Source organism: Entelurus aequoreus, linkage group LG25 (assembly GCF_033978785.1).
Source record: "Entelurus aequoreus isolate RoL-2023_Sb linkage group LG25, RoL_Eaeq_v1.1, whole genome shotgun sequence".
Classification (NCBI taxonomy): domain Eukaryota; kingdom Metazoa; phylum Chordata; class Actinopteri; order Syngnathiformes; family Syngnathidae; genus Entelurus; species Entelurus aequoreus.
In genome coordinates this window covers 28,064,425-28,080,044 of record NC_084755.1, presented here as the reverse complement: position 1 = coordinate 28,080,044, position 15,620 = coordinate 28,064,425, and the positions used below count along the sequence as shown (strand labels likewise).

The following is a 15,620-nucleotide window of genomic DNA, read 5'->3' as shown; positions in this document are numbered from 1 at the left end:
TGAGAACCACTGGTTTAAAGGCCTACTGAAACCCACTACTACCGACCACACAGTCTGATAGTTTATATATCAATGATGAAATCTTAACATTGCAACACATGCCAATACGGCCGGGTTAACTTATAAAGTGCAATTTTAAATTTCCTGCTAAACGTCCGGTTGAAATTGTCTATATATGATGACGTATGCACGTGACGTCAATCGTTGAAACGGAAGTATCGGTACCCCATTGAATCCAATACAAAAAAGCTCTGTTTTCATCTCAAAATTCCACAGTATTCTGGACATCTGTGTTGGTGAATCTTTTGCAATTTGTTCAATGAACAATGAAGACTGCAAAGAAGAAAGTTGTAGGTGGGATCGGTGTATTAGCGGCTGGCTGTAGCAACACAACCAGGAGGACTTTGACTTGGATAGCAGACGCGCTAGCCGACGCTAGCCGACGCTAGCCGACGCTAGCCGACGCTAGCCGACGCTAGCCGACGCTAGCCGACGCTAGCCGACGCTAGCCGACGCTAGCCGACGCTAGCCGACGCTAGCCGCCGACCGCACGGATGATCGGGTGAAGTCCTTCGTCCTTCGTCTTTCCATCGATCGCTGGAACGCAGGTGAGCACGGGTGTTGATGAGCAGATGAGGGCTGGCTGGCGTAGGTGGAGCGCTAATGTTTTTATCATAGCTCTGTGAGGTCCCGTTGCTAATTTAGCTTCAATGGCGTTGTTAGCAACAGCATTGTTAAGCTTCACCAAGCTGGGAATTATAAATGATAAATGATAAATGGGTTATACTTGTATAGCGCTTTTCTACCTTCAAGGTACTCAAAGCGCTTTGACAGTATTTCCACATTTACCCATTCACACACACATTCACACACTGATGGCGGGAGCTGCCATGCAAGGCGCTAACCAGCAGCCATCAGAGGCAAAGGGTGAAGTGTCTTGCCCAAGGACACAACGGACATGACTAGGAAGGTAGAAGGTGGGAATTGAACCCCAGTAACCAGCAACACTCTGATTGCTGGCACAGCCACTCTACCAACTTCGCCACGCCGTCCCTTTATTAATTATTAACCGTGTAGTTACATGTCCATGGTTTAATAGTATTGTTGATCTTCTGTCTATCCTCCCAGTCAGGGGCTTATTTATTTTGTTTCTATCTGCATTTGAGCCCGATGCTATCACAATAGCTCAGTAGCTAAAGAGCTTCGCCGATGTATTGTCGTGGAGATAAAAGTCACAGTGAATGTCCATTTTGCGTTCTCGACTCTCATTTTCAAGAGGATATAGTATCCGAGGTGGTTTAAAATACAAATCAGGGATCCACAATAGAAAAAGGAGAAAGTGTGGAATCCAACCCTTGTACCTAAGTTACGGTCAGAGCGAAAAAAGATACGTCCTGCACTGCACTCTAGTCCTTCACTCTCACTTTCCTCATCCACAAATCTTTCATCCTCGCTCAAATTAATGGGGTAATCGTCGCTTTCTCGGTCCGAATCTCTCTCGCTGCATTGTAAACAATGGGGAAATGTGAGGAGTCCTTCCTCCGGTGACGTCACGCTACTTCCGGTATAGGCAAGGCTTTTTTTTATCAGCGACCAAAAGTTGCGACCTTTATCGTCGATGTTCTCTACTAAATCCTGTCAGCAAAAATATGGCAATATCGTGAAATGATTAAGTATGACACATAGAATGGATCTGCTATCCCCGTTTAAATAAAAAAAAATCATTTCAGTAGGCCTTTAATGGATCCAGTGAAACACACACAACTTGTTTTTCCACTTCATCAAAATCTATAGCCCCGAAATGAGGATCATTTGTCAAAGCGTCACTGAGAAGCCATTCTGCCATAAATTCCGTCTGACTCATGTCGTTCACAAACATGCCGGGGAAACACTCTACAGAACAACTTTAGCCACTTAAGAGCCTCTCGGCTGCTCCGGGTGTTGTAACAAGGCAATATGTGCAACACCGAGCGGGGATTGTCGCTCAGTATGTTTTGCTGAGCTGTCCCAAACCCCCACAGTTCCACCTGAAAAATGCATCACTAACACTGAGATTGCAGATGGAATCAAATCAAAGAGCTAACCCAAGTAGTAATTGCATGCATTCAGGAGACAGCCAAGTCGAACAGAGTCCCCAAATCGGGTTCTTACCTCCACAAACAGGAAACAAGGGACGATGGAGCTGCTGCTCTTCACACCTGGCTTCTCATCCGCTGCCATGCCTCTGTTTATTTTCTTCAACCTCCCTTTTTGGCTCAGCTCTCAGCCTCCTAATCCAGAAGCAAAGAGCATCAAATTAGCCCAGAGTGTGAGATTAAGTGGAGAATCCAATCGGGACAAATAAACCCTCAGCAGACGCGCTCAAACACACTGATGTTCTATTTTATCCAGTCTGCTGTTTTAATGTATTTTTTAAAACTGATTATTTATGTGAGGCATTCATATTTTATGTTCCCAAAAAACTCGTTATGCTGCCCACCTTTTGCATTAAACTGCTGCAGTCGGAGAAATTGCTGCTTGCATGTTTATATCTTGCAAACCAATGTGTCTGCAGGTTATACCGTAAATTCCAGACTATTAACCGCTTCTTTTTGCAAAATGTTGAACCCTGCGGCTTATAAAACAGTGTGGCTAAATTGTGGATTTTTTTATTTTCGCTAATACCAATTAGGGTTGTACGGTATATCGGTATTAGTATAGTACCGCAATACTTATGAATCATATTCAGTACGATACTGCCTCTGAAAATTACCGGTCCCGCACCCCCCGAGTACAATAGTGTATCTTGTCGATACTACTACAAACCCCGTTTCCATATGAGTTGGGAAATTGTGTTAGATGTAAATATAAACGGAATACAATGATTTGCAAATAATTTTCAACCCATATTCAGTTGAATATGCTACAATGACAACATATTTGATGTTCAAACTGATTTTTTTTTTTGCAAATAATCATTAACTTTAGAATTTGATGCCAGCAACACGTGACAAAGAAGTTGGGAAAGGTGGCAATAAATACTGATAAAGTTGAGGAATGCTCATCAAACACTTATTTGGAACATCCCACAGGTGAACAGGCAAATTGGGAACAGGTGGGTGCCATGATTGGGTATAAAAGTAGATTCCATGAAATGCTCAGTCATTCACAAACAAGGATGGGGCGAGGGTCACCACTTTGTCAACAAATGCGTGAGCAAATTGTTGAACAGTTTAAGAAAAACCTTTCTCAACCAGCTATTGCAAGGAATTTAGGGATTTCACCATCTGCGGTCCGTAATATCATCAAAGGGTTCAGAGAATCTGGAGGAATCACTGCACGTAAGCAGCTAAGTCTGTAACCTTCGATCCCTCAGTCTGTACTGCATCAACAAACGACATCAGTGTGTAAAGGATATCACCACATGGGCTCAGGAACACTTCAGAAACCCACTGTCAGTAACTACAGTTGGTCGCTACATCTGTAAGTGCAAGTTAAAACTCTCCTATGCAAGGCGAAAACCGTTTATCAACAACACCCACAAACGCCGTCGGCTTCGCTAGGCCTGAGCTCATCTAAAATGGACTGATACAAAGTGGAAAAGTGTTCTGTGGTCTGGCGAGTCCACATTTCAAATTGTTTTTGGAAACTGTGGACGTCGTGTCCTCCGGACCAAAGAGGAAAAGAACCATCCGGATTGTTGTAGGCGCAAAGTTGAAAAGCCAGCATCTGTGATGGTATGGGGGTGTATTAGTGCCCAAGACATGGGTAACTTACACATCTGTGAAGGCGCCATTAATGCTGAAAGGTACATACAGGTTTTGGAGCAACATATGTTGCCATCCAAGCAACGTTACCATGGACGCCCCTGCTTATTTCAGCAAGACAATGCCAAGCCACGTGTTACACCAACGTGGCTTCATAGTAAAAGAGTGTGGGTACTAGACTGGCCTGCCTGTAGTCCAGGCCTGTCTCCCATTGAAAATGTGTGGCGCATTATGAAGCCTAAAATACCACAACGGAGACCCCCGGACTGTTGAACAACTTAAGCTGTACATCAAGCAAGAATGGGAAAGAATTCCACCTGAAAAATGTGTCTCCTCAGTTCCCAAACTTTTACTGAGTGTTGTTAAAAGGAAAGGCCATGTAACACAGTGGTGAACATGCCCTTTTCCAACTACTTTGGCATGTGTTGCAGCCATGAAATTCTAAGTTAATTATTATATGCAAAAAAAATAAAAATTATGAGTTTGAACATCAAATATGTTGTCTTTGTAGTGCATTTAATTGAATATGGGTTGAAAAGTATTTGCAAATCATTGTATTCCGTTTATATTTACATCTAACACAATTTCCCAACTCATATGGAAACGGGGTTTGTAAGATTACATCAATATTTTTTAGCATCACAAAATCTTCTTTCGTTTTTTTATTTATTTATATTTGTGATGAAGAGGGGGTTTTCGCATCTTTTGTTCTCTTGGGACCCAAAACGGACTTTTCCGGACAACGGTAGCAGGTAGGAACATATTTGTTCTCCAAAACACAAAAGGGTACCAAAAAAAACAGAAAACAACCCGAAGGCGAGCGTGCCTAACGCATGCGAAAGCTAAGGCAAAAAAGAATTTAGGACATGAAACATGAAAGTCGCTAACTGTGGCATAAATAAACAAAACTTACTTGGCAAGGCATGAAGCAATCACATGAATACGAGCATGAACCTATGGCATGAAAAGAACATGAAACAATCCTGAACAGAGCAATGTGGCCAGACCGACTAACTGGCAACGACAGGCTTAACCCTTGAGTGGTGTTCGGGTCTGTGGGACCCGTTTTCGATTTTTATTAAAAGACAAATGATACAATTAATTAATTTTTCAAACTGAGACTCACTGGCTTTGGCTCATTTTCTGTGAAGAACATATATCAGAATACATATTTAATGAACACACACCATACACCCCCCCTACACATTTCTATTACATATAAGATGTCCGGGGTCCACTGGACCCGGGGCAAATAGAAGTGTGGAAATTGATGTTCTGTGTACCACACACACACACACACACACACACACACACACACACACACACACACACACACACACACACACACACACACACACACACACACACACAGAGCAGGCCTAGACGGGGAGGACAGAGTGTAGGTACACAGAACATCAGAGGGTCAAATGTGCGACAAAATGAGAGCAGACAGTGTTGACAAACAATGTTGCAACCTTGTGTGGGAACCGCAGGTGCAGAAACACAAAAGAAGAATCGCTGTGGGATGCAGAAACTGAAATGTCCATGCAACGTTCATATTGTTGTTACTCAGCCAGCGTTTGTGGGTCTTAGACTTAGACTTAGACTTACTTTTTATTGTCGTTCAAATTTGAACTTTACAGTACAGATAAGAACGAAATTTCGTTGCATTAGCTGGTGGGCAGTGCAGGATAAAAAAAGCAATAAGGTGCAGATATAAATAAATAGATTACTGTAAAGATAAATGTATTGCACTTTTGCATATGCATCTACGTTTATGGATGTATGTTATATTGTCTTTATATTCCAGCGAGTTCATCCATTTTTGGGGGGAATTGAGGGGATTATTATGATGCGTTCAAAAGTCTTACGGCCTGAGGGAAGAAGCTGTTACAGAACCTGGAGGTTCTGCTACGGAGGCTGTGGAACCTCTTTCTAGAGTCCAGCAGTGAAAACAGTCCTTGGTGGGGTTGGGAGGAGTCTCTGCAGATTTTCTGAGCCCTGGTCAGGCAGCGGCTTTTTGCGATCTCCTGTATAGGAGGAAGAGGAGTCCTGATGATCTTTTCCGCCGTCCTCACCACTCTCTGCAGAGACTTCCAGTCTGAGGCACTGCAGGCTCCAGTCCAGACAGAGATGCAGTTGGTCAATAGGCTCTCTATAGTGCCTCTGTAGAATGTGCTGAGAATGGGGGGAGGGAGCTGTGCTCTTTTCATCCGACACAAAAAAGTGCATGCGCTGCTGAGCTCTTTTTACAAGAGATCCGTTGTGTAGGGACCAGGTCATATTGTCAGTTAGCTGCACCCCCAGGAACTTGGTGCTGCTTACCATCTCCACCGCTGTGCCGTTGATGAAGAGTGAAGCGTGGCTGGACTGGTGCTTCCTGAAGTCGACAATGATCTCCTTGGTCTTGTCGACGTTCAGGACCAGGTTGTTGGTTCTGCACCAGTCAACCAGATGTTTCACCTCCTCCCTGTAGTCCATGTCGTTGTTGTCACGGATGAGGCCCACTACTGTTGTGTACTTCACAATGTGGTTAGTAGTGGACCTGGCGCAGCAGTCATGGGTCATCAACGTGAACAGCAGCGGACTCAGGACGCAGCCCTGGGGGGAGCCGGTGCTCAGGGAGATGGCACTGGAGGTGTTGTCGCCCACTCTCACAGACTGGGGTCTGTCTGTGAGGAAGTCAAGCAGCCAGTTGCATAGGGGGGTACTGAATCCAAGGGGGGCCAGTTTGCTCACCAAGTGCTGCGGGATGATGGTGTTGAATGCCGAGTTGAAGTCCAGAAACAACATCCGCACGTGTGTGTCCTTTCCTTCCAGATGTGCTAAGCTCAGGTGGAGTGCAGAGGAGATGGCGTCCTATGTGGAGCGGTTAGTGCGATTAGCAAACTGGTATGGGTCGAATGTGGGGGGAAGTTTGGAGACAATGTATTCCATTACCAGCCTCTCGAAGCACTTCATTACAGATGTTTTTTGGGATAAGTCAGTATTTTAACAAAAAAGTGTTTGATTGTGAGGCATTAACAGCCACAAAATGCAACGGGTCCATCAGACCCACAAACACTGGCTGAGTAACAACAATATGAACACCACACAGGGGTTAAATAATAGTCTCCTCATTAGAACAGGTGCGTGTCCCGAACATATGAGGCAGGTGAAACTAATGAGTCGCCATGGTGACTAAACAAACAAGGGAGCGCAAACAGGAACTAAAAGAGTCCAAAAACTAACAAAAAATAACAAAACATAATCCAGACCACAGATCATGACAATATTATTTTTATAAACTCAGGAAATATGTCCCTGGACACATGAGGACTTAAATTATGACCAATGTATGATCTTGTAACTTGGTATCGGATTGATACCCAAATGTTTCGCATCATCCAAAACTAATGTAAAGTATCAAACAACAGAAGAATAAGTGATTATTACATTTTAACAGAAGTGTAGATAGAACATGTTAAACGAGAAAGTAAGCAGATATTAACAGTAAAAAAACAAGTGGGTTAATAATCAATTTTCTACCACTTGTCCTTAATAATGTTGACAAAATAATAGAATGATAAATGACACAATACGATACTGCATACGTCAGCAGACTAATTAGGAGCCTTTGTTTGTTTACTTACTACTAAAAGACAAGTTGTCTTGTTTTTATTTTATTTAAGGACAAACTTGCAATAAGAAACATATGTTTAATGTACCATAAGATTTTTTTGTTGAAATAAAGCCAATAATGCAGTTTTTTGTGGTCCCCTTTATTTAGAAAAGTACAGAAAAGTATCGAAATACATTTTGGTACCGGTACCAAAATATTGGTATCTGGGCAACACTACTGACAATAATGTTTTGTGTTCAATAGTTTGCATTAAACCCAAGCAGATAGCTGAAATAGTGTGTTGTTGTTTGTGCTAGGGCGCCATCTTGTGGACAAGTTTGCTCACTGCAGTTATTGTGGGTTGAAAATGTACTTCCTGTTTTTTTCTTCTTTTTTTTTAGATAAATATTATTTATGTATTTAATATTGTTTTACTTACTATGGTATATTATTCATTTATTACTTATGTATTCACTGTTCTGTTACAGAGAACAAGGAAATGGGATAGAATTGCTATGGTATGAAAAGGGGTAGAATTAAATAAGCTCAGCTTCTTCCTACTCCTTTTCGGACGTGCTGTAATGAAACAACTGGAAATATGTGATGCATCACATTGTATCGTATGCATGTTCCATACAAACTGAAACTCAACTGAACTGAACTGAAGCATCCGTCGCATTTTTGCTCATCAGGATTCTTCATTCATCACTCCAAGAAAGGTTTGTAAGTTTTACAACATAACTAAAACCATTATTGCTTTTTAGACCGTCCCATGTGTGATGTCTGTAAGAGTGTTTTCAGGCATATTTGTACGTGCTATTGTAATGCTATGAAGCTAGTGCTGTTAGAATTAGCTTGTATGCTAACACATTTATGAGTGTCTGCGTTAGTATTATTAACTTACAACGACATTCTTTTTGTATGTTTTCAGTATCACAAATGCCTCAGTAAAATCACCAAAACGTCACTGTGGAATTATTGAGTCTGTTTAGCTGATTGGAGAGCTAGCTTCTGCAGCTAGTGGGTCCATGACCACGACTTCTGTTTTGTGTGATCAGCCGTTTTACTGCCGTGTTACAGACACTGTTTGGAAACAATTAAGGTATGGAAACTAACATTTACAAAATATTTTCATTTAAATACCTAATTTCACAATGTATATATGTGCAGCTTATAGTCCAATGTGACTAATGGACAGATATGTGTTTTCTTCTAAAATGTTGTGGGTGCAGCTAATATCCCGGTGCGCTTTATAGTCCAGAAAAAACAGTACTGTCTGTCATCCAAAGATAGAAAAAATATATAATTATGTATTTTGCAATAAATAGTTGTCTTTGCGTGAAAACAATATGGCACAACCCTTTTTTTGCAACTTGAAACCGTCACTGTACAATAGGTTAACACATTGTTGTTGCTTTTCTTCATTCAAAGTAAAAGAATACACAGGATGTGGGTCTAATACCTAAAATTGTAACCATGCTTTTATCCACTCATTGAATTGCTTGAGACAATACAACATATATACAGAAGTACATTATGGTTGTCAACAACCAGACATATGCAATTTTACAACACACATTTGTACTCATTTAAAATACCGCTCCAGCAGTTTTTTAAACAAATCAAAATATAGTGTACATTTTTCTTTACATTCTGAGCATTACCTATTGCAGTGTTTACCAACCTTTTATTAAGCCAAAACACATAGTAACTGAGTAAGAAAAAACCTCATAGCACAACACTAAACCATGTTTTATTATGTTGTATGAACAGGTGGATACACGGGATAATTATATACCTTCCACCCTGTAGTAGACATACGGGATGGGTACTAAAATCTGTACTTTTATAGGTACCGACCAAATTCCATCAGTATTACCGGTTACAGATTAACTTAAAGTTGTCAAAACGTGGACTATGGGGTTTGTTTTCCTGGAATGCAAAGGAAAGTTGGCGCGGGCAAGGCTTGAGGGTAAGGACATCTTTTAATTATTACTATAAAAAAGGAACAAAAGGCGCGCACAAGGCGGAAGTACAAAAACTTGGCTAATGAAACAAAAACTTGCACAAAGGCAGAAACTGTGAACATGAAGCAAAACATCACTAACTGTGGCATTAATAACAAAAACTTACTTGGCATGGAACTATGGAAACATGGGTAGCAGAAGTCATCAGAGGTAAACAGGGGTCACAGAGTTAATGTCGCCAGGCCGACCAACAGAAAATGAAAAGCTTAAATAACACAGACATGATTAACAGGTGCGTGAGTGCAAATGAATCAGGTGTGTGACATGAGGACAGGTGAAAACTAATGGGTTGTCATGGAAACAAAACAGGGAGTGAAAAAACAGGAACTGACAAAATCCAAAAAAGCACATGGCCAAACAAAACATGATCACACAGACATGACAAAAATCTAACTGTACCATATTTTGATATTTTTTTGCAAGTGATGTCACGTCCGGTTGCCTTACAAAAATTAACTCATAGTATAATTTATTCTGTTGTATGAACAGGTGGATACACGGGATAATCCTATACCTTCCACCCTTTAGTAGACATAGGGGATGGATACTGAAGTCTACTTTTATAGGTACTGACCAAATTTCATCAGTATTACCGGTTACAGATTAACATAAAATCAAACTGTACCATATTTTAATACCTTTTTTTGCAAGTGATGTCACGTCCGTTTTCAGAATCGGCACAATTTCAAACACTAAGCTGGGAAACAAGCCCTCCAGCAAAATTCATAGCGGATTCAGCCATATCGCCTCTGGGTAATGTTACAATTTCAATGCAAACAAAGCAAGTATGCCTGATTAGCAAACAGTCAAACATAAAGTAGGCTCCACTATCTCGATGCTAATTTCCATTGGCTTCTCCATATACATGTTAATGATTAGCATTAGTGATTTTACATGGCGATCTCAACACCTTCAAGTTTGGTAATCAAAACTATAACTAAGATTGACTGACACATGCACGCATACTACGGTGGTTGTGACCCCGAGATGCAGAGACAGGAGGACGACGTGCAGGTAAGAGTGTTTTAATAATAGCGGAGAAATGCTCTAAAGCTTCAACAAAAGGCAGCAAAAATACACAGTTTGCAAAGCATGTAACACTTTTTGTTAGCAAACATAACAATCCAGCCCCGACTGGAAGGCAGAATACAGTGTGTGGCTCTCTGACTAGCGATCAGAAGCAGGGGAGGGAGCGCTGAAAAAAAGGAAACACAAAACTGAGGAAATACAACAACAAGTCAGACCTGTTGTGACATTCACGTTACAATCCAACTGCTGGCTTGTTAAAAGTGCAATACTTTCAGTTCAAATTTAAAAAAATAAAAATAAAAATGTTTTCTTTCTTTTTTTTCATAAAGAAATACAATCATGTGTGCTTACGGACTGTATCCCTGCAGACTGTATCGATCTATATTGATATATAATGTATATATTGTGTTTTTTATGTTGATTTAATAATTTATTCATTTATTTATTTTTTTATTTTTTTATTTATTTCTTGTGCGGCCCGGTACCAATCGGTCCCCGTACCGGTACCAGTGGTTGGGGACCACTGTTCTACACTGTAAAAACTGAAATCTAAGTAAGATTAAATATCTCAAATAAGGGTGATATTTGCTTATTTTCTGTCTGATAAGATAATTCTTCTCACTAAGCAGATTTTATGTTAGTGTTTTACTTGTTTTAAGAGTTTTGGTCCTAAATTAACTCAGTAAGATATTACAGCTTGTTGCTGAGATTTTATGACCTATATTGAGTAAAACATGCTTGAAACTAGAATATCAACTGTTGCAAAGCTGTGTCATCAACACTCACAAGTATAAAACTACTTTTTTAAAGTAATAATTTCTTACTTCAAGCATGAAAAAAAAAATCATGATGCCGAGCGCATATCATTATGTCAAGATAATGCCACTAGCATTTGCTTAATTTAAGAATATTTTTCAACATATTGAGCAAAAAGGTCTCTTTTTTTTTTTTTCTACCAAGAAAAGTGCACTTGTTTATTAGTGAGAATATACTTATTTTAAGGTATTTTTGGGTTCATTGAGATTAGCTAATTTTACTTGTTTTGGAAAGTCTTGACAAGCCGAATTTTCTTGTTCTATTGGCAGATAATGTTGCTTAGTTCAAATTAAATACCCCTCATTTTTGTATTTTTTTTCTTCTTGTTTTTGAACACTAACTTTTTGCAGTGTATGAGGGCTGTTAGATTGTTATAGACAACTTGGGATAAATAGATGAACAAGATGTGTGCAATAAAATAGATTTCTATGGACATTTAACTATTTTATATATGAACCTATCTTTTTTTTATAAACATGTATTGATTTTCTTTGACAAAACAGTTAACAGAAATACTATACAAATCAAATGTTCTATTCGGCCCCAGCATGTTACAGCAATATACAAAAGCAAACAAAAGGCTTGTCAATCAACCACAATTAAGCCACTCCATGCTTCCCGAAATGTCGCAGAATAACCATTCAATGTCAGCCTAATCTTTTCCGGTTTGAAAGGTTGACGGGTTGAAACGGTTTGCTGTCACATTGCACATAATAAAAAATAAATTAAATTAAAAAAAACATGGCAAGAATTGAATAGCAACAACAGGAGCTCTGTTGTGAAAAGACAGGAAAAAGGTCAGAAATCGACAATTTCTGCACAAAATACCGTTGTCATTGGCAACCCAGACTTCCCGGCAAACCTTCACTTCCTGTAATGTTCTCCTATCTGGGTTGCGGGTCGAGTTAATGCCCGCAACCCAAACACTGCAAGTAAGATTTGGTATCGGCGGGAAAAAAAATGGCATTGTAAAGAAAGTTGTATTGGCACTAGGGTTGTACGGTATACTGGTGTTAGTATAGTACCGCGATACTAATGAATCATATTCGATACTATACCGCCTTTGAAACGTACCGGTCCCGCACCCCCCCTCCCCCGCGCCGAAACACATTGTAAAAAAGTTGGCACAGGGGCATTTTTACCACTGTGTTACATGGACTTTCCTTTTAACAACACTCAGTAAACGTTTGGGAACTGAGAAGACCCATTTTTGAAGCTCTTCGGGTGGAATTATTTCCCATTCTTGCTTGATGTACAGCTTAAGTTGTTCGTGGTATTTTAGGCTTCATATTGCGCCACACATTTTCAATGGGAGACAGGTCTGGACTACAGGCAGGCCAGTCTAGTACCCGCACTCTTTTACTATGAAGCCACGCTGTTGTAACGCGTGACTCGGCATTGTCATGCTGAAATAAGCAGGGGCGTCCATGATAACGTTGCCTGCATGGCAACATATGTTGCTCCAAAACCTGTATGTACCTTTCAGCATTATGCTTTCACAGATGTGAAAAAAGTGGTCATAAAAACAATTGAAACACACAGAAATAATACAAGTGTAGAAAAATATGAATATTGGCATCGAAAACATGTCACGACTCAAAAAATAATCCACCAAAAATATTGTATTTTTTTCAATGTTTGTATTTGTTTCGGTGCCAATACAACTTGTGGAAGACTTGCTCTTCTGGGTTCTTCAGACCACCAATTACGGACATGACCGCCTCGTTCATCTTTCTGAACAATTATTTATTTTGCAATAAATGTTTTTTGTGTTCGTTTTCAGTCATTTCTGTCCGTCTCGCCCTCACTCTAGTTCGTGCTCGGGTTTTCTCTCCACCATCAACCCCTCTCTCCTCCCGGCTGCTGCTCTTTAACAGAGCGACCAGTGATTAGATAAGCCAGCCCAGGTGTGCCATCTACGCACCTGTCGCTAATCTCGAAACCCCTCCACACAACTTTTTCTACAATTGTATTTGTTTTGATACCAAATCTTACTGGCAGTGTTTTGGCTCCAAAAAGACAACTCTTGAATAAAAGAGATGTTGATCAAGGAAGTGCAGTACACACATTACCTGAACTCAAAGTCGGAAGCAAACATGGCACCCTGTAGTCAATGTAAGTAGTCGATAGTCTGAAACCGAGTGGGCCCAGTGTTTCCCATAAACTGCCAAGATACCTGTGGCGGTGGGGGCGTGGCTATGGGCGTGGTCACCATGACATCATCGAGTAATTTGCATAATTTACTACAATGATATGATTTTCTCTAAAAAGGCTCAAAAAATGTATACTTACTAATTAATAATAACAGTTTTGTTTTAAACGTCGATCCATCCATCCATTTTACAATATATTTACAACACTTTATGTACATATTTATATACAGATTTGAACAATTAGTCTTATATATATAGAAATATATTATATATATATATATTATATATATAGAAATATATTTATTAATTGTGGTTTTTACAAAAATTATATCTTATAAAATACAAAAGCTAAAATGTCTCTTAAAGCTCTGCCCCTTTAATTAGTGCATACTAAATAATTTAACTTTAGCCTACTACTACAACCATATTATTTACCAGCAACATAAAGTGAAACAGAGGCAGAGGTGTCCTGCCACAGTCAGTAACAAATAAACAGAAAACAGTAGTGGTCAAATACAAATAAGGCAACAAGAGAAGTATCCTACACTTCTCTTTTGTAAAGGGCATCTACATCAACTATATGATTTGCCTGAGAAGCTGGACAGGACAAAAAAAATAAATAAATTTAAAAAAAAAAAAAAAAAAAGCCAAAAAATCTATTTGTGGCGGACGTAATTATTTCGTGGCGGGCCGCCACAAATAAATGAATGTGTGGGAAACACTGGGGCTATACTCTCTTTAGACACGACTCCGCTGTAGTCTGGCCTTGAAACTGCAACTGCATGCAAAATCTACTATATAATACTTGCAAATGAGATGCAGGAGTTGTTGTTTTTTTGACCAATAACTAAAACCAGCACTGTAAGTATAAACATACAAAGTCAGTACCGTATAGGCCGGACAAAGAATAAGGCATGTACCACTTTAGGTACCATTTAAGCACTGGCACCATTTGAAAAAAGTACCGATTAGGCACTGGTATGAGATACGTAATATTAAACTGATACCCACCCCTGTTATTCAGCCCTTCTTTTCTCCAGGGGAAATAATGGGCCTGAAGGATGAATAAGGCATGAAGCCTAGCTTTTAGCAGAAGACTGCTTTTAGAGAGGATTTTTTGCAATGTGTTCTTGTATTTCTACCCTTCTTGAGACATCAACAAGGAAAAGTACCTTCCATATGAGGAGGTGTGAACAAGTTAGAACATAAATCATGGTCCCAATACGGAAAACCATTGCATCTAATAGAGAATGTCTCAGTTGCACTACTGGTGGGGAAATATATATACATTTGGGTGGTCCCAAAAAAAATTGACTGTGTCGGTTTTAAAAGTGCTCCCCCTCTGGTCAACATATGAAAAAACAAGTGTGTGTAAGAAATTTAAATAAGCCCCCTTTGGCCAAAATTAATTATGAAAAAAAAAATGTGTCCACTTTGTTCTTATAAAATTGGTAACAATTTGTCATTATTTCTGTTTCTGTAATATTGCAATATTTTTTCGTAAAATTATTACTTTTTTGTGTAAAATTATTACTTTTTAATGCAAACCGGTGACATTTGTCTTATAAAATTATGACTTTTACGACAATATTGCCAATGTTTTTCTTTTTCTTGTATAATAGTGAACTTTTTGGAGTAAAATTATGACTTTTGTCATCATTTTGCCAAGTAAAATTCCGCTTATTATTATAATATTGCCAAAATGTTAGTTTTCTTTCAAAATTGTGACTTTTGTCGAATAAAATTGCGTCTCTTTTCATACAATTGCCAAAATGTTAAGCTTTTCTTGTAAAATTGCGACTGTTATTGAGTAAAATTCCAACTTGTATCATAATATTGCACAAATGTTCAGTTTTTCTTGTAAAATTTTGACTTGCGTTGAGTAGATTGACGACTTTTATTATAATACTGCCGCAATTCTACGTTTTTCTTGTGAAATTGTGACCTTTTTCTAGTGAAATTCCAACTTATTTTTCACAACAAGCGTTTTCATATTTGCAAAGTATGTATATGTTATTAATGTTGTAAATACAAATCTTTATATATCTAGAAAGGGTGGTCCTAAGAGATGGCCATTTTTCGGAGGTCTCAAGAAGGTATCAAATACAATAATGTGTGTGTGTGTGTGTGTGTGTTCTTGTATTTCTATCCTTCTTGAGACATCAACAAGGAAAAGTACCTTCCATATGAGAAGGTGTGAACAAGTTAGGACATAAATCATGGTCCCAATACGGAAAACCATTGCATC

At 39.3% G+C, this 15,620-nt stretch overlaps 1 protein-coding gene across 1 annotated transcript in view; it reads right to left on the bottom strand.

Annotated features, from left to right (window-relative positions):
* LOC133642459 (phospholipid phosphatase-related protein type 5-like) overlaps positions 1 to 15,620 on the bottom strand; it is a 209,651-nt gene that overhangs the window by 180,889 nt on the left and 13,142 nt on the right. The window contains exon 2 of the mRNA XM_062036651.1: positions 2,152 to 2,270. Coding sequence (XP_061892635.1) covers positions 2,152 to 2,220 — 69 coding nt within the window. The 5' untranslated portion in view covers positions 2,221 to 2,270. The remainder of the gene's footprint in view (positions 1 to 2,151; positions 2,271 to 15,620) is intronic.